The sequence below is a fragment of the Ursus americanus genome, chromosome 15, assembly GCF_024610735.1.
Source record: "Ursus americanus isolate L20-20 chromosome 15, mUrsAme1.1.p, whole genome shotgun sequence".
NCBI classification, from domain to species: domain Eukaryota; kingdom Metazoa; phylum Chordata; class Mammalia; order Carnivora; family Ursidae; genus Ursus; species Ursus americanus.
In genome coordinates, this window is record NC_142141.1 from 18309577 (window position 1) to 18335885 (window position 26309).

At 37.4% G+C, this 26309-nt stretch overlaps 1 protein-coding gene across 3 annotated transcripts; it reads left to right on the top strand.

The window, feature by feature from the left end:
* The first annotated feature begins 543 nt into the window (after nt 1–543).
* On the top strand, nt 544–26073 carry SOX30 (SRY-box transcription factor 30). 3 transcript variants are annotated; one of them, XM_087867754.1, is made up of 6 exons: nt 544–1555; nt 3401–3640; nt 5099–5278; nt 8509–8556; nt 11644–12136; nt 25692–26073. In XM_087867754.1, the coding sequence occupies exons 1-6, from the start codon at nt 544–546 to the stop codon at nt 26071–26073; spliced, it is 2355 nt and encodes a 784-aa protein (XP_087723880.1). The 3 variants fall into 3 exon arrangements, with proteins under 3 accessions (XP_087723880.1, XP_045648100.2, XP_045648101.1); XM_045792144.2 differs by lacking the exon at nt 8509–8556; XM_045792145.1 differs by lacking the exons at nt 8509–8556; nt 11644–12136 and having other exon boundaries at nt 25692–25810.
* Nucleotides 26074–26309: the final 236 nt, after the last annotated feature.

A 26309-nucleotide genomic window follows, 5' to 3' on the forward strand; every position in this document is an offset into this window, starting at 1 on the left:
TACAGATCCAAAGGCTCAAAGTGATGCCCGGGGCCTTTCGTCTATGCCACAGGGCAAATCGCACATACAAGGCCTGGTTCCCCATCTCGCGTAAAGGACTCACTCGACTTTATCCTCCGGAGGTCAGTAGCGTGGAACCGCACCGTTTCCTGGGCAACACCATTGTCGGGCTCTCCCGGCGGGGGAGGGGTAACTAAGGACAACGGCCGGATGAGAACTCCGGAAGAGAGGCAAAGTCAGAGGGGAAAAATGGGCAGCACGTGCCACAGCCTAGGCCATCGCGGGTGATTCGAGGGCTCAGCACGAGGAGAGAGCGGAGGGCGGGAAGGGCCGGAGAATGCGCCTGTGATTGGAGGGCCGGGGGTATCGGGACGCTTGTGATTGGGCGAGGCCGAGACGGAGGGCCGCTTTTGAACCGCGTAGGGTTCTGGGTAGCAAGAACCTTGGAAGGGTCTTAACCGAAAGGGGGAGGGGGAAGGTCGCCAACAAACGGCTGAGCTCACAATCCGGGCCGGGACTAGGCCGGGGCGTCCCCCTCCCCCCATGGAGAGAGCCAGGCCAGAGCCGCAGCCTCAGCCGCGCCAACTGCCGCGGGCGACCCCGCCGCGCCCGCTCCGCCCTGCTCCGCCCCAGCTGCCGGTCGAGGGCGCCTCCTTTAGGGCTGCGGCCGCGGAGCTCCCTCCGTCGCCGCCCACCTCGTGCGCGGCCGCCATTGCGACCGTGGCCTCGTCGTGCGGGGAGGCCCAGGCGTCGGGTGTACAGCCCGCCGCACGGCGGCTGCTGCAGGTGAAGCCGGAACAGGTGTTGCTGCTGCCGCCAGGGCCACCGCTGGCTCAGGCCCAGGACGAAGGCGTCGTCGCCTCGCCCGCACAGGCACGGCTGCTGCAGCTGAGGCCCGAGCTGCTGCTGCTGCCACCACAGCCGCCCGCGTCCGACGGCGCCCCCTGCAGACCCGAGTTGCACCCGGTGCAGCCCCGGGCGCTGCACATCAAGGCCGAGAAGCAGGAGCAGGGGCCCGGCTTGGATTCGTCCGCGGGGACGCGAAGGCCTATGGAGGCGGGCTCTAGGGCCTCCAGGGCTGCCAAGGTGGAAGGCCCGGGGCCAGCTCTCGACTGCCGCCGAGGGGACGAGAAGAAGGGCAAGTTGGAGGCGGAGGAGGTCCTGAGGGACGTGGCAAAAGGCGGGGAAGGCAAAAACCTGGCTACCATCAGAGAAGGAGTCATCAAAACGGAGGAGCCCGAGAGACTCCGCGAGGACGGCAGGCTGGGCACGGAGCCCGCGTCCAATGGCCTGGTCCATGGCAGCAAAGAAGTCATCCTAGCTCAGCCATCCAGTGCCTTTGGGCCACACCAGCAAGACCTCAGGATCCCTTTGACTCTCCACACAGTCCCCCCTGGGGCCCGCATCCAATTTCAGGGACCTCCACCTTCAGAGCTGATACGGTTGACTAAGGTCCCCTTGACACCAGTGCCTATTAAAATGCAATCTTTACTGGAGCCTTCTGTAAAAATTGAAACCAAAGATGTCCCGCTCACCGTGCTTCCCTCAGATGCAGGTATTAGACGGCAGGGGAATCTGGTTTTCAAACTTCGTCTGTGTTGCCCCATAGCTGACATGTCAGCAGTTCAGAAGCCTAAACTAGAAAAATAAAATCATGGAACTGATTCATTACAGGGCAAAGGCTGCACAGGTATCACTTCCAATTGACTTGTACATATACCAGTAAAATACACTAACATGTTCCAAGATTCCCAAACATTTTTAAAAAATCTATTTTAAGACCCAGTGAATGATGAGATTTAGAGGTGACTAATGTTTATATACAAATAGAAATATTCTCACTATAAACAGTTATTTCTGCCCTCAGTTTCTATACTACACTTTAAAATACTGTATTATAGTAGTTCGATATTTTTACATGTATCAAGAAGAAAATTTTATTTTTTTAAAAGATTTTATTTATTTGAGAGAGAGAGAGAGAGAGAAAGCACAACCGGGGGAGGAGCAGAGGGAGAGGGAGAAGCAGACTCCCCCCTGAGCAGGGAGGCGGATCTGAGGCTCCATTCCAGGACCCTGGGATCCTGACCCTAGTCAAAGGCAGATGCTTAACTGTCTGAGCCACCTATGCGCCCCAAAAAGAAAATTTTAAATGGTGTTTAATGAAAAAATGTTTATAATCAAACAGGAAAGTTTATACTGAATTTGGAGGTGATTTGTCTTCTTTAAAAATGAACAGTAAACATTTTTTTAAGAGAAAATAGTACATGATTAAATGTAACACTTCAGTATTCTAAAAGCTAAGGATTTATAGAAATATAGAAAATGAAAACTGTAGGATAAGCTAGAAATTGTTTTTAAAAAGTTGACTATAGTTGGCAGTATCAACTACAAATCGATATTTTATCGCTACCCATTATTTACGAATATATGGTTAGAAAATTCTTATTTTAAGATTTAATTCAGACAATTTTATGCCAATGAATGCCATGGAAAATCATATCAGTTCATATTTTCATTAACTTTTATATTTACTGTTTTCTTATTTTCCTTACTGATCCTTTCTCTCCATCTCACCCTCTTGCTTTTATAAACTTCATTTTCTTAAGGAGAGAAAGGGAAAACTTTCTTTATAATACTTATTTAATCCTTTGTGCGTTTTAGAAAAATTAATGTAATCAAGTAACTAAAATAAAGAGAAACAATAAAAGAAGTTTATAGACAGTTTTTCTGATGAATTAGGGAAGAGATGTGAATTTAGCCACCTTTATTGTAATTTCAACTGGTTCTGTGACTTTCGAAAAGTCACTTTTATTATTTTTCTTTTATTTTTTCTCCCAGGACATAGAATTAGTGTCAGTGACCCACCTTGGCAAGAGCTTCACCTTCATAATAAAATAGAATATAGTATTATATTATAAATATTTTTACTTGAATGGACACTACAGGGGCATGTAAATGAGTTCCTTTAACCATTTAGGGAACACCTAGCTACTGCTAGGATTATAGTCATGGATAAGTCATAGTTCCTGTCCCCCAGTAGTAGAATTTTTTTAATGGGAAAGAAACTAAATGGTAATTATTGGTAGAGGTATTACCAAGGCCCAAAGAAGTAATAAGCCAACAGTTTACTGTGTCTTCAACACTACTACTCCTACAATATTTTCAACAATATTATTCTTTTTGGGGAAAAAAAGAGTCATTCTAAGCTATAGTTTAGAATGCTGAGTTCAGGGGTTATGAGGCAGTCTGGAATACTGGCAGTTCTTTGACTATAGTTTCTCCCGTTAAAAAATAAATATAGATGAAGGTGCACTTCACTTTAACATTGTGTGTGTGTGTGTGTGTGTGCGTGTGTGTGTGTGTGGCACATTAATTCAGTCTCTTAATTTTTGTCATGTAGGAATACCAGATACTCCCTTCAGTAAGGACAGAAATGGTCATGTGAAGCGACCCATGAATGCATTTATGGTTTGGGCAAGGATTCACCGGCCAGCACTAGCCAAAGCTAATCCAGCAGCCAACAATGCAGAAATCAGCGTCCAGCTCGGGTTAGAGTGGAACAAACTTAGTGAGGAACAAAAGAAACCCTATTATGATGAAGCACAAAAGATTAAAGAAAAGCACAGAGAGGAATTTCCTGGTAATCAAATGAAATAAACAAAACTTCTTCCTAATTTCTTTTACATTTATTTAGGTAAAGATTAGGTTAGGTTGAGATTGAAAGACAAAAATGGGTATTTTTTTCTAATCGGATATGTACAATAAAGAGAATAATGGCTAATATTATAGTAATGATTGAATTGATACTGGGCATAGGTCTATTCTTAAATAGAACCAAGTAGAGGATTATGTGGTCTCATATTTGCCAACTAATAACAAACCAGGGGACATAATTTTACTGTGGTTTTGATTAAATATACAGATATGAACTTAATGAAGGTAAAACTCCAGAATTTGAGGCTACAATTTTGCAAATATAATAAAAAATGAAGAGTTAAAATCATAACAACAGAAACAAATATGTATCATACCCTTAAAAGACAATGAAAATCCAGGGATTGACACCATGCTTCATTTTAATGTTATATGGTTATCAGAACATACTTATGTCTTCTTTTTTTTTTTTTTAAAGATTTATCTATTTATTTATTTGACAGAGATAGAGACAGCCAGCGAGAGAGGGAACACAAGCAGGGGGAGTGGGAGAGGAAGAAGCAGGCTCATAGCGGAGGAACCTGATGTGGGGCTCGATCCCACAACGCTGGGATCACGCCCTGAGCCAAAGGCAGACGCTTAAGCACTGTGCCACCCAGGCGCCCCCATACTTATGTCTTCTAACTGCCAAATTTATCCTCATCATGACGTAGTTTGAAACAATTTCTGATTTACTCCCCAGCCATGAGGACATTTAGATTAAGTTTGGGTAAAGGCAAAGTATATGGCCGACATGATCATGCATGATGGGAAAAGAATTATTTTTTTTCTAAAATGTGAGCAGAAAGGTTTTGGGTGTCAGAGGCAACAGTTACAGAGAACCAGTGATTCCCCTGGTTATACAGTCGCTGCATACTGTTAAACTCCAGTCTTCTGACTTTGGAAGGAAATTGGATTGCTTGTGGACTTGAGACTGCCAAGTTTAGGAGAGTGACTCTTTCTAAGCTAGGTATAAAAATAGTGACTGGTCATTAGTGACCATTCCATTGTAAGATATAGACAATTGTATCTCATAGAAAGGGAACAGCAGGAGATGAATAATATCTTACAGGGGCATTATTTTATAGGTAAAGGAAAAGCTTTGGGATTCGAGCTCAATGTCTTTAATGTTGATTTTACTATGGATTCATTATGTCTTTAGATACAAGATATTTGACCTCACTCTTCCTTTGAATTATGGATTACAATATTGACAACTAGTTAGGAGCTATATGGATATTAAAATGCACAAAAATCGTACAATAAACTTGGAACAGACACTATAGACAATAACTTATTTTTTTAAATTTAGAAGTATTTTGGATATTTTTATTGTGAAAATAACTATTTAAAGGCTAAATAGGGTCTTTATGTTCAAATTAAAAATCGCTTATCTTCTCCATAGGTTGGGTTTATCAACCTCGTCCAGGGAAGCGGAAACGCTTCCCTCTGAGTGTTTCCAATGTATTTTCTGGTACCACACAGAATATCATCTCTACAAATCCTACAACAATATATCCTTATCGCTCACCTACCTACTCTGTGGTAATTCCCAGCCTACAGAACACCATCACTCATCCAGTTGGTGAGTTTGTTTTATTGTGGATTATGAATTGTTTAATAGCTGTGTGAAAATTTTACCTTAAGTTGAAATTTTGTTTCTCTTAGCTTAAGAATTTTTAGAACAACAATATTCGGGGGGGGGGGAAATCAAGAAGAAAGAAAAAACATGAAATTAGAGAAGGAAAAATTTCAGTAGATATGAAAATATTTGGTTTGCCAGTGTAGCAAATGTTCCGTGTATAAAACCTCAGACCTTTTAACCAAATCAGGAGGAGCCCATAGGTTAGGCAGATAATGAAGGAAAGGACTGAGGTAATTCAATAGGAAATAGGAGTATCTTTTTACTACCATAATAAAAGAATGGCTTGCTAATGGTATATAGAACATCCTGTTCTGGAATTTAGCAATGATGACGGATCTGTTAAGACCATTCTCTTGCTGCTCTAGATAAGCAGTGGAAGTAATCTATTTTCTCCCAAGTATTTGGTTCTTTATATTGTCTTTACCTAAATTTCTCCTCCATTATCAGTTCTTTTTTTTTTTAAGATTTTATTTATTTATTTGACAGAAAGAGACAGCCAGCGAGAGAGGGAACACAAGCAGGGGGAGTGGGAGAGGAAGAAGCAGGCTCCTAGCAGAAGAGCCTGAGGTGGGGCTCGATCCCAGAACACCGGGATCACGCCCTGAGCCGAGGGCAGACGCTTAACGACTGCGCCACCCAGGCGCCCCCATTATCAGTTCTTTATGACATTCTTGTCTGTTCCTTTTAAGAACCTAAAGCTGAGAAACTAGTATCTTAGTAACTTGTTGTAGCGCTGTCCATCATGGGTTTGTTCTTCCAGAACCTATCTTAACCATTTCTTAGGCAGAACCTTATACATTCACTAGTTACTATTACTTGTCCTAAAACGACTACTCTTTCCAGTTTCCACCTGCTCAGATCCTTCTGGTAATAAAGCCACCCCTATGTGCTGAGAGGTTTAGATATCTTAAAAATTGACTTCTTAGAATATTACACATTTTTAGTGTTTTTTTCTATGTATCATTATAGCAATTGACAGCAACAAAGCCACAGTCAAGATGTCTATTCTCAAAAGAAAGATGCAGAAAGCTCATTCTATTGCCCTATTCTCTCCCAGCACAGTCAGGCACTTCCACACTTCATTGTTTGGTAGTATCTGCTTTAATCCTGTATTTCAACCTAGGCTTAATTATGCCTTTCTTAACTTACTTTGTTTTGTCTGCTATGTTATTTGTGATTTCTGCTTTCATAATTTTTTCTCTTTATTCCCTTTTCTAAGACCTCTCTTCCATCTGCTTCTATCCATAGTTAAATGCCATATGAGACCATTTGTATTTACTTCATCGAACATTTTCTCAGTTCTGACTTTGAGTTCCTCTACAAATCTTAGGTGTATGCCACCTAAGATCTAGTTATATTAATTTTGTCAATTTGGATTAGAACACTCTGTGAACTTGCTGTTATACCACAGTAATGTATAATTCTTAACGTATCTGCTATGAAAATGAATTGGGGTTCAGAAATCTTACAGTCTTTTTGAGTCAGAAGGAGTTTATTGAGTCTCTCTGTTCTTCTTTCAGTTGCCTTTTATACTGTAATGACTATTCCACTGATTCTACTGGGTTTCTTCCTTCTGTAAAAGAGTCACTTAGCATTGAGTTTAAGGTTCCTCAAATGTGACTCCTTCAATTTTCCTTTGGACTGCCTAATTTTTATTTGCACTTATGCACTTGGGCTTCTTGTTTTACACATTTGGAAAAGATTTTCATCTTTAAAAGGTTAAACCTCAGCTCAGGGTGTGATCCCGGTATTCTGGGATCTGTCGTCCTTTTTGATGGGTTCTCTCTGATTTGGTCAGTTAACCATTAACAACTTTCTGATTTTTGAGGCACAGTATTTCCTTCTGGGTTTTTAGCATTATCATATAAAATAACCTTCATTTTAAAATTAATTTTTAATTTTAGTTAGCCCTATTAGCTTTTTTTTTTTTTGCCCTAGCCAACATCTGTATTTCCAAAAATCTAATAACCCCAGGATGGACTTTTTTGTCTTTTCTTGTTGCTGTTAGGATCTTAAGTTTAAGTATGTTGTGATCACTACTGCCTAATATTTCATATACAGAATTCATGCACTTTCTAGTAGTCTTTATCCATTATTTGGTTCTCAATCAAGCTTATTGCATTTTACTGTGTATTCTACTAAACCTATTTGTTCTAATTAGTTATTTGTTATGTACTATATCATCCTAGCACATTTTTATCTTATTAAGTCAATCTATTTGAAGTCTAGCAATGTAATTTGGTATTCTCCCTTGTTTTGGTGAATATTTCCATCTCACATGTTTTCTCAGTCTATAGTATATTCCACTGCCATATTTGCATGCCTACCTACCTACCCCCCACCCATAACCTAATGTTTATAAAGTACCAAACATAGGTCAAACTCTGTGCTCGAGACAGAATACACAGGTTTCTTTACAGTCTCCTATCAAAGAGCTTATATGGTAGTTGTAGAAAGGATAGATACCAATACAACTAATTTTACTGTTTCTTTGATAGAATCTATAGTACCTTGTCTGTTATTATTTCTATGGCCAATGCATTATGTTCACTCTGTCTTTCACATTTAATGCCACATCCCACACTCTTCTTCTGTTTTTTGTTTCCAAAAGTGATTACAGCATGATAGTCCAGAATTCTTTTTAGATCTTTCTTATCAACTGTCTTTGATGCTGGTTATGCCAGCATTTTCATTTTATATTAAATATCAAATTTGTTTATTTTAAAGTCTTCTAGAACTCTAGTGGAGGCTATATTTATTTTAGCCTAGCTTTTAAATGTCATTTTATACATATATGAATTTTCTGGTGAATTTTCTGTTCTCTACATTTTATCTCTAAAGCCCAAAATTGGTTTGCCTTATTATACTGTCACTCAGTTGACTTCTTTCATTCTTCCGAATTCATACATTTTCTCTAAATTTTCAATTAAAAAAGTTTACTACTATTTCAGTTCTTTGTTAGTAGATATATGGCGCCTCTTCGGTTTACCCACCTCTTCTTGTTTAACTGAAACAAACCAAAAAACCTCCATTATTCTGATACTATTATAATCCAAAAAAATCTGGTCTTCTCTTTGCCTTACGATCCATTCCAGCAAAATATCATGTCCACGAGAAATACAAATCCAGCTCAAAAATTCCTTGAAAAGAGATGTTGCTCTTTATTATAGGTTTTCTTGAGGGGGCAGGGAAAGAAGAATCACGTGGTTCAGCATCTAGTAAGTCATCTCGGGGTTCTCTCCAAAGTACCACTTTTTTTTTTTTAATCAGTTGCCTGTTTGTCCCAATTCTCCATTTCACATCTTTTTCTCTATATCTCTGCCTGTTACTCTATTTCTTTCTCCTTTCCTTCTCTCTCTGCCTCTTTTTGTCTTTGTTCAGCCACATGTTGATCCTTCTGTCCTTACTACCTCCAGATAGCTTTTTCTTGTAGAGAAATTTGGTCTGTCTTCAGTTTCTGCCATTCTTCACTCCTTCACTATTTATCCCAGTCACACAACAGAAGCCTCGGTGCACCCTTTGTCCAGTCAGTACAGGCAGTGGATTCTTTCCCTTTGGGAAAGGTGGTGGGAAAGTATTGAAAATTAGTAACTTTTTTTTTGTTCTTGTCATACTATACTATAGATGTAGAATTCTGCTCTTTATTTCATGTAATGATTGGATAATGCTAGCTGCTTTACAAGCACCTAAACATAATGGTTTAAAAAGAATTATGGTTTATTTTTATCCATTTAAAGTCTAAAATAGGTATTTCTAGTCAGTGTATGGCTGTCTTTGAAGGAGTGACTCATGGGCACAGACTTCTTCTACCCTGTGGCACTGCCATCTTTAATACGTGGCATCCAAGGCCACTGGACTAGTGTGCATGAACCTGCAGAAGGGGGAAGAACATGGAAGATAATGCATGAAAGGTTTTTAGGGGCCAGTCTCAGAAGTGGTGCACATCTCTTCCACCTTCCATTGGATAGCTCTTGGCCACATAGCAACTCCTCTGACTGCAAGGGAGGCTGGGAAAAGCAATTTAGCTATGTGCTCTAAGAAGAGAAAACATGGGACTGGCTAGTCTTTTCCATACCTTTTCTAAAGTTTGATACATTAGAGCTCTGCCCTTCCCACAAGTCTTCTCTCTTCACTGACAGTTTATGGAGATGACTGGATGTTGCAGACTTTAACTTCCTGCTTAGCAACCAGAATTTAGACATTTAGGACATCTTCCTTATACTTCTATATAACTCTCTATGCATCTATTTTATTTTTAACCCCAGACCAAAACAGTGCCTGACATATGTTAGTTACTTGGTGAATATTGAATTAAAGGAATGCATGATTTATCATCTCATGCCTCGTACTGCTTTTTTATAAAAATATCTTTGGTAAAAAAGAACATTTCATGTCACCTAAAAGATGAGTCCCTTCCTTCTTCAGTAACTGAAATAATATCAGTTGGTCTGTATAGCTCCTTTACTTTGCCTGGGAAGATCATACTTCTTTACTGAGAACTAAGAGCTTCTTGTACTGCTATAGGGAAGAGAAACCTGTGTCAGAGGTAGATTTTAGGAGCAGACGTCTTGAGTGCAGTGATAATTCAATTGCAAGTCAGCTTGGCTTCACAGTTGTTTAGAGAAGGGAGTTCTCCTTATACCAGATCAGTGGTAGAAGTGCTATCAGGTATAGATTTATTCATCAGGGTTTTCTTTTCCATCTAATCATAGGTTCCTTAACTATTATTAGCCAAGTTCTATGCCAAAAACTGGAATGCAGACATGAATGAAAGTGTTCCTGCTCTCAAGCTTCCGGTTTTGTGATTGTGGTCGGTGTGGCAGACAAGGAAACAGAAAGATTTATAATATTTCGTGATAAGCTATAGATTTGTAGATTTATAAATTAAGAGGGAAATTACTTAATGCTTAATCAATCAGGAAGGGCCTAAGGCCTGTGCCTTACAGATGGGAGGGCCCATAACTCTATCAACTACGAGTCAGGACAGCTTCACTCACACCCCGCCCCTGTGTTGTCTGTGCTTCACTGGGTCAGGGGCCATCTTTGAAACAGATAGATAGATCCCTTAATTCCCTATGTGCAGGTTTAAGAGGAGTATTATATGCCTTATCTGGAGAGAAAGAAGGAAGTAAAGATCTTCACTGGGCAAGGCTAAGAGAAGATCCACATTCCTTTCACCTCTCACAGAGACATATTTCTTATCATAGAGTCTGTTCTTGGACTGCATCTTCTATATTAACAGAGATCTGACTGCATGGGAATAAACCAGACCATGACTCTATTGCTATGGCTTCTCTCTGTATTTCTTTGGAAAAGTTTAATTAAGTTTAAGCTAAATGTGTCATTTGAATAACTTGGTAACTCAATTAGTAGTCCTCTCTTGTTCAAGAACATGATTGTTTCACCTACCTATAAAATTCTGCCATATTTGTTATGCCTTGCTGCAATACTACTACTTTCATATCTGTCATAAATTGTTGACCTGTGGCAAGTCCTCTTCTCACCTGGGAATTTCCTTCTGTAATGACATTGACATCGAATGCAATAAAGCAAAATAATTTTACTGATTGTTTATTTTTTCAATTAAAAAATTAAATACCATTTTAATGTCAGTTTAATATAGAGAATTATATGAAATAGTAGAAAAATGACTTGTACACTACCCTGAAATAAGGTAATGTATTTACACAATAGAAATATTCAAAATAAGGTTAATATATTTACACAATACAAATATTCAAAATAAGGTTAATATATTTACACAATAGAAAATTCAAACAGTAGCAATAGATACATAATAAAAGTCTAGCTTTTCTTTCTGCCCCATTGCCCTGTTCCCTTCTCCCAGATGATTGTTCCTTAAAAGTAACCACTGTCAATAGTTTCATATTATTTTTTAAAGAAACATTTATACATACACATTAGCATTTGTATGTATTCATCTGTCACTCAATCACTCAATTTTATTCATTTATTTATCCATTCAGAAATATTTATTGATTGCCTATTCTGTGCCATACGGAATTTTGAGTGCCTGGAGATACAACAGGGAGCAAAACAGGTCTCTCCTCTCATGTCACTTAGAATCTAGATGGGAAAGAGAGACAAAAAATGTAAAATATGTAAACAAAATTATTTCAATTTGTTCAAATACTGTAAAGAAGATAGAGTGGTGTGATGTGGTAACGTTATTAGGTGAGGTGGTTAGTGAAGGCTTCTAGTTGTACAGCTTTTTAAATTCTGAAAAAAGAAAAACATGGAGCAACTCAATTAATGCCAGACCTATGCTATTTTTATTTCTAAAGGTGATGCCCCACCTGCCATCCAGCTGCCCACACCTGCAGTCCAGCGCCCAAGCCCCATCTCACTTTTCCAGCCCAGCGTCTCCAGTACTGCCCAGGTGGCCGTCCAGGCTCCAAGTCTGCCCCTCCGCCCGGCACTCCCACCCCAGCGCTTTGCTGGGCCCTCCCAAACAGACACTCATCGGCTGCATTCTGGAGCCAGTCGCTCTGTGAAGAGACCCACTCCTGTCTCTCTGGAGAACACCAACAGGATTCCAACTAGTGCAAGTACTGCCCATGCCAGATTTGCGACCTCAACCATCCAACCTCCGAAGGAGTATCCCGGCGTTTCCACTTGTCCCAGAAGTGCTCCAATCCCCCAGGCTCCTCCTATTCCACACTCACATGTCTACCAGGCTCCTCCCCTTGGCCACGCAGCCACGTTGTTTGGGACACCACCGCGATTTTCTTTTCATCACCCTTACTTCCTACCTGGACCTCACTACTTCCCGTCAAGGTAAATGAACATTTTTTTCTTTCACCTAAAGACACATATAGCTAGTGAATTTTTACCTCTGAAGATACCCCTTTTTTATTTAAAAAGGGACTTCCTCAATTCTGGTTGGAATCTGATTTAGATTAGAGGCTGAATAGGGACCAAGCAGTTAACATAAATACATGAAGGAGGCTAGATGAGGACTAGGAGGGCCAAAGAACTGCCCCATCTAATGGGGTAGCTGGTACTCAGCTGTAGCTGATTGTTGCCATGAGATAATACAGGCTTTGGTGTTATCAGATCTGATTTTTCGGAAAAATCAGTTATAAGGGTCTTTAAGATCACTTAGTCACCGCCCCCCATACCTTATTGTATAGAGTTCTGCTTCTCAGACTTACTTTTATATGTATATCATTCATATGTGATCTTGTTACAATGCAGATTCTGAGTCAGTAGGTCTGGGTTAGAGCAGTGTCCTATACAAGGGCATAATAGGCCTGATACTCTGCATTTCTAACAAGTTCCTAAGTGATGCCAGTTCTGTTGGTTTGTAGACCAAACTTTGAATAGCAATGGTATAGAGGAGAATGCTTGGTCTGGGAGGTTAAATGACTTGTTCAAAGTTATACAGTGGTCTTTTTAACCAAAAAAATTCCCATATAAATTATCAGTAAAGGAATTGATTTTTATAGGAAAGCATCTAGGGAAAACAAATTTGTAACTTTTCATTTTGGAGTGATAGAATTTAGCTTCCTTGCAAACATTCTAATAGAGTCTAACTTCTACTTTTCAATTGCTGTTAAGTGTATAAACAGAGACAGTTTCTGCTGAGATCAGAGTGTTACATGTCTAATACCAATCTTCCATTGTTACTTATTTAGGAAAGTAAAATTACTTCCCACTTAGGCATACCAATAGCACAAAGAACTTTTCAGGTATATATTATGTTACTTCAACTCATAATAGGATTGCTTGCTTTCAAGTCCTTAGCCCAGTTTGCCACAACCATTCCCCATTTTATAGCTTAGTGATGGTCAAGGGGATGGTGGCTCATGTTCTGGTGTGACTCTTTGCTGTTAGAAGAGGCAATATAGAACTTTTTTTTCTCAAAGCATTATGGTTGTGCATTTTGACTTATTTGGTGGCTTCCTGAAGAATTGGTTCAAGGGCTTACTTTTGTTTCACTCACCTCAAAACACTCTCAGGGTCTGAATTGTCTTTCAAGTAGTGTTTGTGAAAAATATTCAAAGGCATATACTACCCTCAGCTTTCAACAGATGGGGCAAGCAGCAGGCAGACTGAAAAACCTAGAAGAGACTGGGAATGGAGTTACATGGGGGAATAAAGGCTTTGAAAATCTCCCCTGTATACTGGGAAATCCAGAATGGCACACACATGTCCGGGGCTAGACACATATTCAGCAAACACCTGAGAAGACTGTAAGCTTTCACCTCTGACTGATCTTTAGGCTCTGTATGAGTAGGAAATCAAGTCTAAGAAAGGACTGTAAACAGCCTGGCTAAGCACTGAAGGAGTGCCCTAACTCAGAACCAATCTGCAAAGACTGGGAGGGTGTTTTTTGCTCTGGTTTGTTTCATTTGGCTCTACATGTTTAAGGAAACCTCTGCCAAATCACTAAGTTAGTAGAACAGAGACTTAAATAATCACAAAAGGCAAAGAATGAAGTCTTTACAAAAGTAGTTTAGACAAGTCACCAATGAAACACATAAGTACAACTCCAAAGAAGCAACAGTATCATACCCTGGGGAGGGGCAGAAATCTGATTTTTAGAAATACTAAATTATAATACTCCAAATGTCCAGTTTTCAACAAAGGAGAGGTAGAGAAAGAATCTTAAGGCTCCTTTCTCAGTGTGGAGCCTGATGCAGGCTCAATCTCACGACCCTGAGATCATGACCTGAGCAGAAAATCAAGAGTTGGTTGCTTAACTGACTGAGCCACCCAGGCGCCCCTCTTACTCTTGATCTTAGAGAAAAAGCTTTCAGCTTTTCACCATTGAGTATGATGTTAGCTATGAATACTTTAAATAATGGATAGATCATTCCTCCAAAATGGGTGAAGATTATAAGGAAATAGAAAACTGTACAACACTGTAAACCAACTACGTAACAGGCATATATAATGCTTCACCCAATGACGGAATATAGATTCTTGACAATTGCACATAGGATAGACTGTATGTTAGATCACAAAGCAAGTCTCAAAAGTGTTTAAAGAGATTTAAATCATGCAAAGTTTATTCTCCAACCATGATAGAATAACAGAAAAATTACAGCTGCAATGACCTACATTCAAAAAGGAAGACCTCAAATCAACAACAACTTGACACTTAAGGAACTAGAAAAAGAAGAACAAACAAAACCTAAAGCTTGCAGAAGAAAAGAAATGATCAGAGGTAAATAAAGAATAAAAAACAAAAGAGAGTTTAATGAAATAAAAGAAAATCAACAAAAGTTAGCTTTTTAAAAAGATCAATTGAATTGATGAAACTTTAACCAGATTGACTAAGAAAAAAAAAGAGAATCATAAATACTAAAATGAGATGTGAAATTGGGTACATTGCTACCAACTTTACAAAAATAAAAATGACTATAGGAGAATACAGTGGATAATTGTACACCAACCTGTTAGATACCTGGATAAAGTGGACAAATAAGTGAATTACCAAACTAACACAAGAAGAAATAGCAAATCTGAACAGACCTATATTAAGAGATTGAATCAGTAATCAAAAACTTCCCAGCAAAGAAAAGCCCTGGGCTAGATAGCTTCATTGGTGAATTCTACCAAACATTTAAAGAGGTATTAAAACCAATTCTCAAATTCTTCCCAAAAATATGAGGGAACACTTCTAGGACCAGCATTACTCTGCTACCAAAGCCAGACAAAGATATCAAGAGAAAGAATATTACAGACCAATATATCTTATGACTATAGTTGTAAAATATGCTCAATAAAATGCTAGCAAACTGAATCCAGCAGCATATTAAGAGGATTATATACCAAGACCAAGTGAGATTTACCCCAGGAATGTACGTGTGGTTCAACATCTGAAAACCAATCAGTGTAATACACCTTATAAATAGAACGAAGGAACAAAACCAACTGATCATCTCAATTGATGCAGAAAAAAAAGCATTTGATAAAAATCCAACACCTTTTTGTTATAAAAAACAATTCCTGATTGCAAAACTGAATCGTCAGACTAGGAATAGAAGTGAACTTGCTCAACGTGATAAAGGGCATCTTTGAACAAAACCCACAGTTAATATCATCTTCATTGATGAAGGACCAAAAGCTTTCCCCCTGAGATTGGGAACCAGAAAAGGATGTCTGCTTTCACAATTAGTATTCAACATTGTACTAAAAGTTTTAGCCAGAGAAATTAAGCAAGAAAAAAAAGACATCCAAAACAAAAGAAATTAAATTATCTCTTTTTGCTCATGATCCTATGTATGGAAAATCCTATATATAGAAAATTCTAAAGAATCTGCAAAAGTTTATTAGAGTTAATGATAAGTTGCAGGTATACAATCAATATACATAAATCACTTGAATTTTCTATACACTAGCAATGAGAAATCCAAAAAAGGAAATTAAGAAAACAATTCTATTTAAAGTAGCATCAAAAAGAGTAAAATACCTAGGAATATATCTAACCAAGGAGAGGTACAAGACTTATAAACTGAAAACTATAAATCATTACTAAAAGAAAGTTCTAAATAAATACAAAAGTATTTATGTTCATGCATTAGAAGACTTAATATTGTTAAGAAGACTGTACTTCCCAAAGTGATTTGTAGAATCAATACAGTCCCTCTCAAAAATCCCAATGACTTTTTTTCACAGAAATGGAAAAGCTGACCCTAAAGTTTATAGGGAATTATAAGTGACCCAGAATAGTTTTAAAACAATCTTGAGAAAGGGGAACAAAGTTGGAGGACTCACAATTCTGATTTCATACTTACTACAAAGGTACTGTATCAAACAATGTGGTATCAAGAGAATGAAAGACAAGTCACAGACTGGGAGGAAATATTTGCAAAAGATGTATCTGATTAAGGACTGTTATATAAAATGTGCAAAATATTGAATTCTTAAAACTCAACAATAAGAAAACCACCTGTTAAAAATGGACAAAAAATCTGAACAGACAGCTCACCAAAGAACATATACAGATGGCATTTAAGCACGTGAAAAGATGTTTCACATCATATATCTTTAGGGAATTATAAGTTTAAGTGGGATACCACTACAAACCTATCAGAATCGCCAAAATCCAAAATATGGACAACACCAAATACTGGTCAGGATGTGGAACAAAGCAAATTCTAATTCATTGCTAGTGGGAACGCATAATGGTACAGTCACTTTGGAAGACAGTTTGGCAATTCCTTATAAAACTAAAAATACTCTTACCACATGGTCCTTGGTATTTACCACCAAAAAAAAAAAAAAGAAAGAAAGAAAGAAAGAAAGAAAGAAAGAAAGAAAGAAAACGTGTTTACACAAAAACCTGCACACAGATGCTTATAGCAGTTTTATTCATAGTTATCAAAACAGAAGCAATCAAGATGTCCTTCAGTAGGTGAAAACTGCTACCTATAAACAGTGGAATATCATTATATTAATATAATTAAAATTAATATGATATATTAAAAAGAAATGAACTATCAAGCCATGAAAAGACATGGAGGAAACTTACATGCATACTACTAAGTGAGAGAAGCAATGAATAACATTGTATTTTTGCCTTACAGAAATTTTTATATGCAAAGCAGAATAGCATATTGAATCTCCATGTAACCATCACTCAATAATTATCAACAGTTTAGCTATTCTTAGTTCATTAATTTCTTTTGCTTTTGGGGGGGAAGTGTTTTAAGTATTTTAAAGTGAATGCATTTAAAGTGAATGCATAGATGCAAATAATTGCATGTAATTTCATACATACATCAGTATGTCATTTACTAGTTAGGGACTTGAAAAAATGACCTACTATTTTCATACCTGAAAAATTAATAACTCCTTATCATCTAACCACTAACTGACTTGTTGAATTTTCCTCCATTGTCTCAAACTCTCTTTTTACTATCAGTTCGTATAAAACAGGATCTAAGCAAGATACACACATTGGGTGTGATTATGTTTCTTAAGCCTCTTTCATGCTAAAATATACTCTATCCTCTTTTATTATTTTTTAATGCCATGAATTCATTGAAGAAACACATTATCCTCATCCTGGATTTTGCTTATTTTATCCTTGGGTATTATTTACATGTTACCTTATTACCCTTTTCTCCCTGTAAAATGATAGATCTTGCAACTTGATTAGATTCAGTTTTAATTTTTTTTCTTTTACTCCCCCTGTCTTTTCTTTCTTTTTCTTTCCTCTTGCTTTCTCTTTTCTTGGCAATGATACCTCATGGGTAGTGCTGTGTAATTTGCATTGTATCACATCAAGAGGTACACAAAGTCTGTTTTTCTCTAATAGTGATGTTGTGAATGATCTGTCGGTTCAGGTATTATCACTTTTCAATTCTTGGCTGTACAGTAGCATCACTTGAAGAGTTCAGACCAAATAAATTAGAATTTTTGTGGGTGTAGGACCCAGGCAGCAGTATTTTTTAAAAGCTTCTCCAGGTGATTGTAATGGTCAGCTAAGGTTGAGAAATACCAGTGTAATGATTTTAGTAGCTATGGGGATTGTTGCCTAGAGCCATGGGATTGCAAAGTAGTGATTTTCTGATTCAGTCTTCCTTCACTCATTAACTAGAATGCTTTTTTTGAAGAAAGACTTACCCTCATCAGTTGGTTACTCTGAAATACAGAAGGGTAGGATAAATTCTTGATTTTTCCCCTCATATCACTGAGTTTTGTTTTGTTTTAGGAATACCATTATGAACAAGTAGATTTTTGTATATTTGGTATGTTTTGATACATTGCAGTCATTATTATATCTTTTGATGCTCAAATTATCCTTTTGTCTTTTATTTGTCTAGTTGGCTACAGGTTGGGTCCTGTGTCCTTAATCTTTGATAGCTTTTTTGTTCTCTGGCACAATATGTCCTAGGTTTATCTTGTATATTTTGCACGTACCAGACCTGGAATCAGACATTTTACCCAGAAATCCAGGTTCCTTTTACTGAAATCACAATTTGGGCAATAGGCATGCTTATTGCTACTAAATTAATAAAGTCTCTAAGGATTTTCAGTGGAAAATATGAGAAAACATGTATTTTTTTGAATGAGAAAAATAATTCATGAGTATATATTGATATTTCCAAAATAAATTTAATATTGTAGTTTCAAATGAAGTTCTTTGATTTTACGTGCTAGTATCTTTTCCTCCTAAAAATCTTGCTTCCTAATGATAATAACATATTTGCTTTATCTTACTAAACATGTTCTTTTTCTGATATATGTGTGAGTGTGCATACGTGTAGAGAGAATAGCTTCAAAACAGTTATATCAATAGTTTCAAAACCATGATATTCATGATATTATCATGAACAATAAAATTACCAAATGCAATTTAAGATTTGTTTGTGATTCTTTTCTCTTTATGGTGTATCTTACCAGGAAGGCACAATAAAAATATCAGATTTAAAGTATCTTGAAATAATATTTCTGTGTGTAGTTAAGGCAACTATAACTTGATATAACTGGGGTTCATTTGTTTTCATTTGCTTTTAATTTTTAGGGATTACTTTTTAAAATACTGCATTTGTTTTAAAATTATGTAAAGTAATTACATGGTTTCAAAGTCAAAATGATAATACAAAGTCCATTCTGAGAAGTCTAGCTTCTTTGCCTGTCTCTTCCCCTCTTCCATCTTGCCTCCCACATGCCACCAATTCAGTTAGATTTTGTTCTCTTTGCATTCTTTCTTTTTGAAAATCAATGTAAAACATACATGTATGTGTGTGTTTCTGAATACATTATTACATGTAACTTCTTGTAAGACTCAATAATAATACATTAAAAGTGTTTCTAGTTTCTAAAGTACTCATAGATATCCTTTCTCAAGTTCCTCCTGACAGATCTTTTAAGTTGGCAGAACAGGTGATATTATCTGTTTTATATAAGGAGCCCAAGGCTCAGAAAGATTGAGGTTTTTTTAAGGTTACCAGGTTTTTAAGTGGCAGAGCTAGAACTAGTACTCAGGTAGTGTGGCTCAGTAGTTAGGAGAACAAGTTCTACAGTTAGCTTGCCTGATTCTATTTCACTACTTGCTAATTATATGACTTTGAGCAAATTACTCGATTTCTTGAAGGTTCTCTTCCCTCATGTGTAAAATGGAGATATAGTATCTGTCTCATATGGTTGTTCTAAATAATGATTGAGATAGCACATAAACTCCTTAGCTAATGCCTAGAGAACATAGTAAATGCTTATTACATGTTGGCTAATATTATCATTCTAATACTTCTAATTGATGCTTTTCCCACTACACCACAGTGATTCTAAACTTATTCATTTTCATCCATGCAACCTTCTAGGATTACTCTGATCTTAATTGATCTGTTTTCTGAACATAACGTGTTTTTACCATACCTTTATAGCCATGTAATGTTTGCAGTTTGCATTATAGACTTCAGCACATAGGTATATAGTCTAGTATATACCTAAATTCTAGATCTTTTTTAAAAATTAAATTCTCCACCAAGTCTTGAATAATAAGGACATTGAGTCCTGAAAACAAATAGTGGTTAAATTGTTTCTAGCTGAAGGGAGGGCTTTGTGGAGGAGAGGAATCTGTGTAATCCAGTGGATGGAGGGACCTGAGGGTAGAAGAGCTACAGGAGCAAAGTCATACTAGCTAGAAGGATAATGCGCTCCGGACGTATGTGTTATATTAAAAATGCCTGAAGGAAGATGTGGCAAAAGGAAAGGAAATCTGAAGCATTTTGGAACTTTAGCCTCATTATGGTGATATTTAACATGGGCAAGGCCCCAGCACCTGGGAGATTTGGGGATGGGATACCAAACCACCCAAGATACCCCTTATTTTCAAAGAGTTTGAGATAGTATCTAGTATGTCGATTGTACTTATATTTTAAAGGGAAGAAAACAAAGTTGATCTTTTTTTAAAAAAAATGTGGGAGCATGAAGTAAAACCCTCAACTTGTAAGTTTTGCTGGGTGTGGTTATTACGTTTATTGTATCTGTCACTAGATGGAGTCCATGAGCCCAGGGAACTCTAGCTTGGACTTTTATATACCCCTTTCTATGATTCCTATTCTGTGCCTTTGAAAGGGAGAAAACTCTAAAAAAAAAAAAAAACCAAAAAACAAAAAACAAATGGGATTGGATGGCAGAATTTTTAGACTTGCCTTAAAAAAGCAGTTTGTTAAACAGCAAAATAATCTTTTCAGTTGTTCACATTGCAAAAAATTTATTTGGAAGAGATCTTTCAAACCACAGTTTAATATCCATTCTAATCTTTCTGATAGGAAGACTGTTTTTAACTTATTATGGAGAGTCAGTTACAAAGTTAAGTTGTTGTCCTTTGTTCCAGTGCCACAGCCCCCCTGCCCAGGAACTCTTGTTTTTTGTTTTGTTTTGTTTTGTTTTTTTAAGTATAGGTGACACACAATGTTATATTAATTTCAGATGTACAACAAACTGACTTCATGAGTTTATACATTATACTATGTTCATAATAAGTATAGCTACCATCTGTCCCCATACATTGCTATTACAATATCATTGACTATATTCTATACCTTTTGTTCCTGTGACTTATTTACTTTATAACTAGAAGACTGTATCTCCCACTCCCCTTCACTTATTTTGCCCAACCTCCCACCCCTGTCTCTTCTGGCAACCATTAGTTTGTTCTCTGTATTTGTAGTTCTGATTCTGCTTTTTATTTATTTTTTTTAGATTCCACTTACAAGTGAAATCATAGTATTTGTCTTTCTCAGTCTGATTTATTTCACTTAGCATGATGCCCTCTAGGTCTCTTTATGTTGTCACAAATGGCAAGATCTCATCCTTTTTTTATGGCTGCACAATATTCCTCTGTGTGTGTGTGTGTGTGTGTGTGTGTGTAAAACACATTTTCTTTTTTCAAATTAACATATAATGTATTACTGGTTTCAGAGGTACAAGTCTGTGATTCATCAGTCTTATATAATAACCAGTGCTCATTATATCACATGCCCTCCTTAATGTCCATCACCTAGTTACCCCATCCTCCACCTCCCCTCCCCTCCAACAACCTTTAGCTTGTTTCCTATGATTAAGAGTCTCTTATGATTTGTCTCCTCTGGTTTCATCTTGTTTTATTTTTCCCTCCCTTTCTCTTTGATCCTCTGTTTTGTTTCTTAAAATCCACGTATCAGTGAGATCATATAATTGTCTTTCTCTGATTGAGTTATGTCACCTAACATAATACCCCAGTTTCATCCATGTCATTGAAAATGGCAAGGTTTCATTTTTTTGATGGGTAATATTCCATTGTATATATATTACCACATCTTCTTTATCCATTCATCTGTCGATAGACATCTGGGCTCTTTCCATAGTTTGGCTATTGTGGTCATTGCTGCTATAAACATTGGGGTGCAGGTGCCCCTTCGGATTACTACATTTGTAGTAATCTTTGGAGTAAATACCCAGTAGTGCAATTGCTGAGTCGTAGAGTAGATCTATTTTCAACTTTTTGAGGAACCTCCATACTGTTTTCCTTGCGTTCCTACCAACAGTGTACGAGGGTTCCCCTTTCTCCACATCCTCGCCAACATCTGTCATTTCCTGACTTGTTAATTTTAGCCATTCCAACTGGTGTGAGGTGGTATCTCACTGTGGTTTTGATTTGTGTTTCCCTGACGCCAAGTAATGTGGAGCACTTTTTCATGTGCCTGTTGTCCATTTGGATGTCTTCTTTGGAGAAATGTCTGTTCATGTCTTCTGCCCATTTCTTGATTGGATTATTTGGTCTTTGGGTGTTGAGTTTGATAAGTTCTTTATAGATTTTGGATACCAGCCCTTTACTTGATATGTCATTTGCAAATATCTTTTCCCAATCTGTCAGTTGTCTTTTGGTTTTGTTGACTGTTTCCTTTGCTGTGGAAAAGCTTTTTCCCTTGATGAAGTCCCAGTCGTTCATTTTTGCTTTTGTTCCCCTTGCCTTTGGAGACATGTCTAGCAAGAAGCTGCTGTGGCCGAGGTCACAGAGGTTGTTGCCTGTGTTCTCCTATAGGATTTTGATGGATTCCTGTCTGACATTTAGGTCTTTCATCCATTTTGAGTCCATTTTTGTGTATGGTGTAAGGAAATGGTCCAGCTTCATTCTTCTGCATGTGGCTGTCCAATTATCCCAACACCATTTGTTGAAGAGACTGTCCTTTTTCCATTGGATGTTCTTTCCTGCTTTGTCAACGATTAGTTGACCGTAGAGTTGAAGGTCCATTTCTGGGTTCTCTATTCTATTCCATTGATCAATATGTCTGTTTTTGTGCTGGTACCATACTGTCTTGATGATTATAGCTTTTGTAATATAGCTTGAAGTCCAGAATTGTGATGCCACCAGCTTTGGTTTTCTTTTTCGACATTCCTTTGGCTATTCGGGCTTTTCTTGTTCCATACAAATTTTAAGACTATTTGTTCCAGCTCTGTGAAAAAAGTTGATGGTATTTTGATAGGGATTGCACTGAATGTGTAGATTGCTCTAGGTAGCATAGACATTTTAACAATATTTGTTCTTCCAATCCATGAGCATGGAATATTTTTCCATTTTTTGTGTCTTCCTTAATTTCTTTCATGAGTGTTCTATAATTTTGTGAGTACAGATCCCTTGCGTCTTTGGTTAGGTTTATTCCTAGGAATCTTATGGTTTTGGGTGCAATTATAGATGGAATTGACTCCTTAATTTCTCTTTCTTCTGTCTCATTGTTTGTGTATAGAAATGCCACTCATTTCTGTGCATTGATTTTATATCCTGCCACATTGTTGAATTCCTGTATGAGTTCTAGCAATTTTGGGGTGGAGTCTTTTGGGTTTTCCACATACAGTATCATGTCATCTGTGAAGAGTGAGAGTTTGACTTCTTTGTTAACAATTCAGATGCCTTTTATTTCTTTTGTTGTCTGATTGCTGAGGCTAGGACTTCTAGTGCTATGTTGAAAAACAGTGGTGATAGTGGACATCCCTGTTGTGTTCCTGACCTTAGTGGAAAAGCTCTCAGTTTTTTCCCCATTGAGAATGACATTCACTGTGGTCTTTTCATACATGGCTTTTATGATATTGAGGTATGTACCCTCTATCCCTACACTGTGAAGAGTTTTAATCAAGAAAGGATGCTGTACTTTGTCAAATGTTTTTTTCTGTAACTATTGAAAGGATCATATGGTTCTTGTCCTTTCTTTTCTTTATGTAGTGTATCACATTGATTGATTTGTGGGTGTTGAACCACCCTTCCAGCTTGGGAATAAATCTCAGTTGGTTGTGGTGAATAATCCTTGTAATGTACTGTTGGATCCTATTGGCTAGTATCTTGGTGAGAATTTTTGGATCCATGTTCATCAGAGATATTGGTCAGTAATTCTCCTTTTTGGTGGGTCTTTGTCTGTCTTTGGGATCAAGGTAATGCTGGCTTCATAGAAAGAGTTTGGAAGTTTTCCTTCTGTTTCTATTTTTGCAAACAACTTCAGAAGGTAGGTATTAATTCTTTAAATGTTTGGTAGAATTCCCCTGGGAAGCTATCTGGCCATGAGCTCTTGTTTGTTGGGAGATTTTTGATTACTCCTTCAGTATCCTTGCTCATTATGGGTCTGTTCAGGTTTTCTATTTCTTCCAGTTTCAGTTTTGGTAGTTTATATGTTTCTAGGGATGCATCCATTTCTTCCAGATTGCCTGATTTGTTGGCATATAGTTGCTTATAATATGTTCTTATAATTGTATTTTGCCAGTGTTGTTTGTGATCTCTCTTCTTTCATTCATGATAAAATACATCATCTTTATCCATTCATCTATTGATGGACACTTAGGCTGTTTCCATTTCTTGGCTATTATAAATAATACTGCAATAAACATAGGGGTGTGTATATCTTTTTGAATTGGTGTCTTCATTTTCTTTGGGTAAATACCCCATAGTGGAATTATTGGATCATATGGTATTTCTATTTTTAATCTTTGAGGAACCTCCATGCTGTTTTTCATGGTAGCTGTACCAATTTACATTCCCACCAACAGTATATGAGGTTCCTTTTTCTCCACATCCTTGCCAACACTTGTTATTTTTTTGTCTTTTTGACTTTAGCCATTCTCACAGGTGTAAGATGATATCTCATTGTGGTTTTGATTTGCATTTCCCTGGTGATGAGTGATGTTGAGCATCTTTTTGTGTGTCTGTTGGCCATCTGTATATCTTCTTTGGTAAAATGCCTATTCAGGTCCTCTGCCCATTTTTTAATCAGATTGTTTTTTGGTGTTGAATTGTAGTTCTTTTTATATTTTGGATACTATTGGATATGTCATTTGCAAATATCTTCTCCCATTTAGTAGGCTGTCTTTTAGTTATGTTGATTGTTTTCTTTGCTGTGTAGAAGCTTTTTATTTTGATATAGTCTCGATCATTTATTTTTGCTTTTGTTTCTCTTGCCTTAAGAGACATACCTACAAAAATGTTGTTATGACTGTTGTCAAAGAAATTATTGCCTGTGTTCTCTTCTAGGATTTTTATGGTTTCAGGTCTCACATTTAGGTCTTTAATCCATTTTGAGTTTATTTTTGTGTATGATGTTCAAGGGTGGCCCAGTTTCATTCTCTTTACATGTAGCTGTTCAGTTTTCCTAGCACCATTTATTGAATACAGCCTTTTCCCCATTGTATATTCTTGTCTCTTTTGTCATAAATTAATTGACCATATAATCATGGATTTATTTCTGGGCTCTCTGTTCTGTTCTATTGATCTATATGTCTATTTTTGCTCCAGTGCCATACTGTTTTGATTACAATAGCTTTGTAGTATATCTTGAAATATGGAATTGTGATATTCCAGCTTTTTTTTCCCTCAAGATTGTGTTAGCTATACAGAGTCTTTCATCATTCCACACAAATTTCAAGAATTACTTATTCTAGTTTTGTGAAAAATGCAGTTGATGAGTAGCTATTGATTCCAACCCAATTATATATCCCCCTGGTAAGTTTTGTTTCAAATACTAGTAAAAACAATTGTTTTTACTTACTAAGTATTGATTTTTAGCACAATATAACACATGCCTACATTTCCAAAACGTTACATGGTGTCATGAGAGGAAAGCCCAGATTAGCAATTTTTCTTTATCAAGGTTGTCAAAGGTAAGAAGCCCAAGTTTGATACTAGATAATAGCTCTGGTGAGTCACAAGCTTACTTTGCCATTTATTTTATGTTGGGACTTGATAATAGTAAAAGAGCAGATGAATACATGAAGTGGTTGCAGAAAGTTATCTTGGGAACTTTCCAGGCCCCAAAGATGATGCAGTTAAACTTGCTCAATTAGTCTGTATGCAAGGCAGCATGGGGGCAAGGTATGATCTAATTCCTTTTTTGTCTTTCTGCTACAGCACGTGCCCTTATAGTCGGCCTCCCTTTGGCTATGGAAATTTTCCAAGTTCAATGCCAGAATGCCTTGGTTATTATGAAGACAGGTACCAAAAACATGAGGCTATGTTTTCAGCTTTAAATAGAGACTATCCTTTTAGAGACTACCCAGATGAACGCACACACAGTGAAGATTCTCGGAGTTGTGAGAGCATGGATGGGACCTCTTACTATAACAGTCATAGCCACGGTGGGGAAGAATACTTAAATCCCATGCCTCAGCTGGACATTGGAGCCTTGGAGAATGTCTTCACAGCCCCAACATCAACTCCCTCTAGCATCCAGCAAGTCAATGTCACTGACAGTGATGAGGAGGAAGAAGAAAAAGTGCTCAGAAATTTATAATTTTAAAACAAATATGCACAGAAAATAAACATTTCTTAAAATATATTCTGGGTCAGTTGGTGTGAGAAAAAAAAGCCTACGATGCTTTGCTGAGAGTTTTCAGCCATGATTTGAGGAGTCAAATCAAACAATTTATACCTTCATAAAGTTTTGATTAGTGAAACTGGAGTCCTGATGTTTCATCGTAGGAGTATTTAAGATATGAGATAGTTTATTTTTGTGGCTGAAATTTGTAT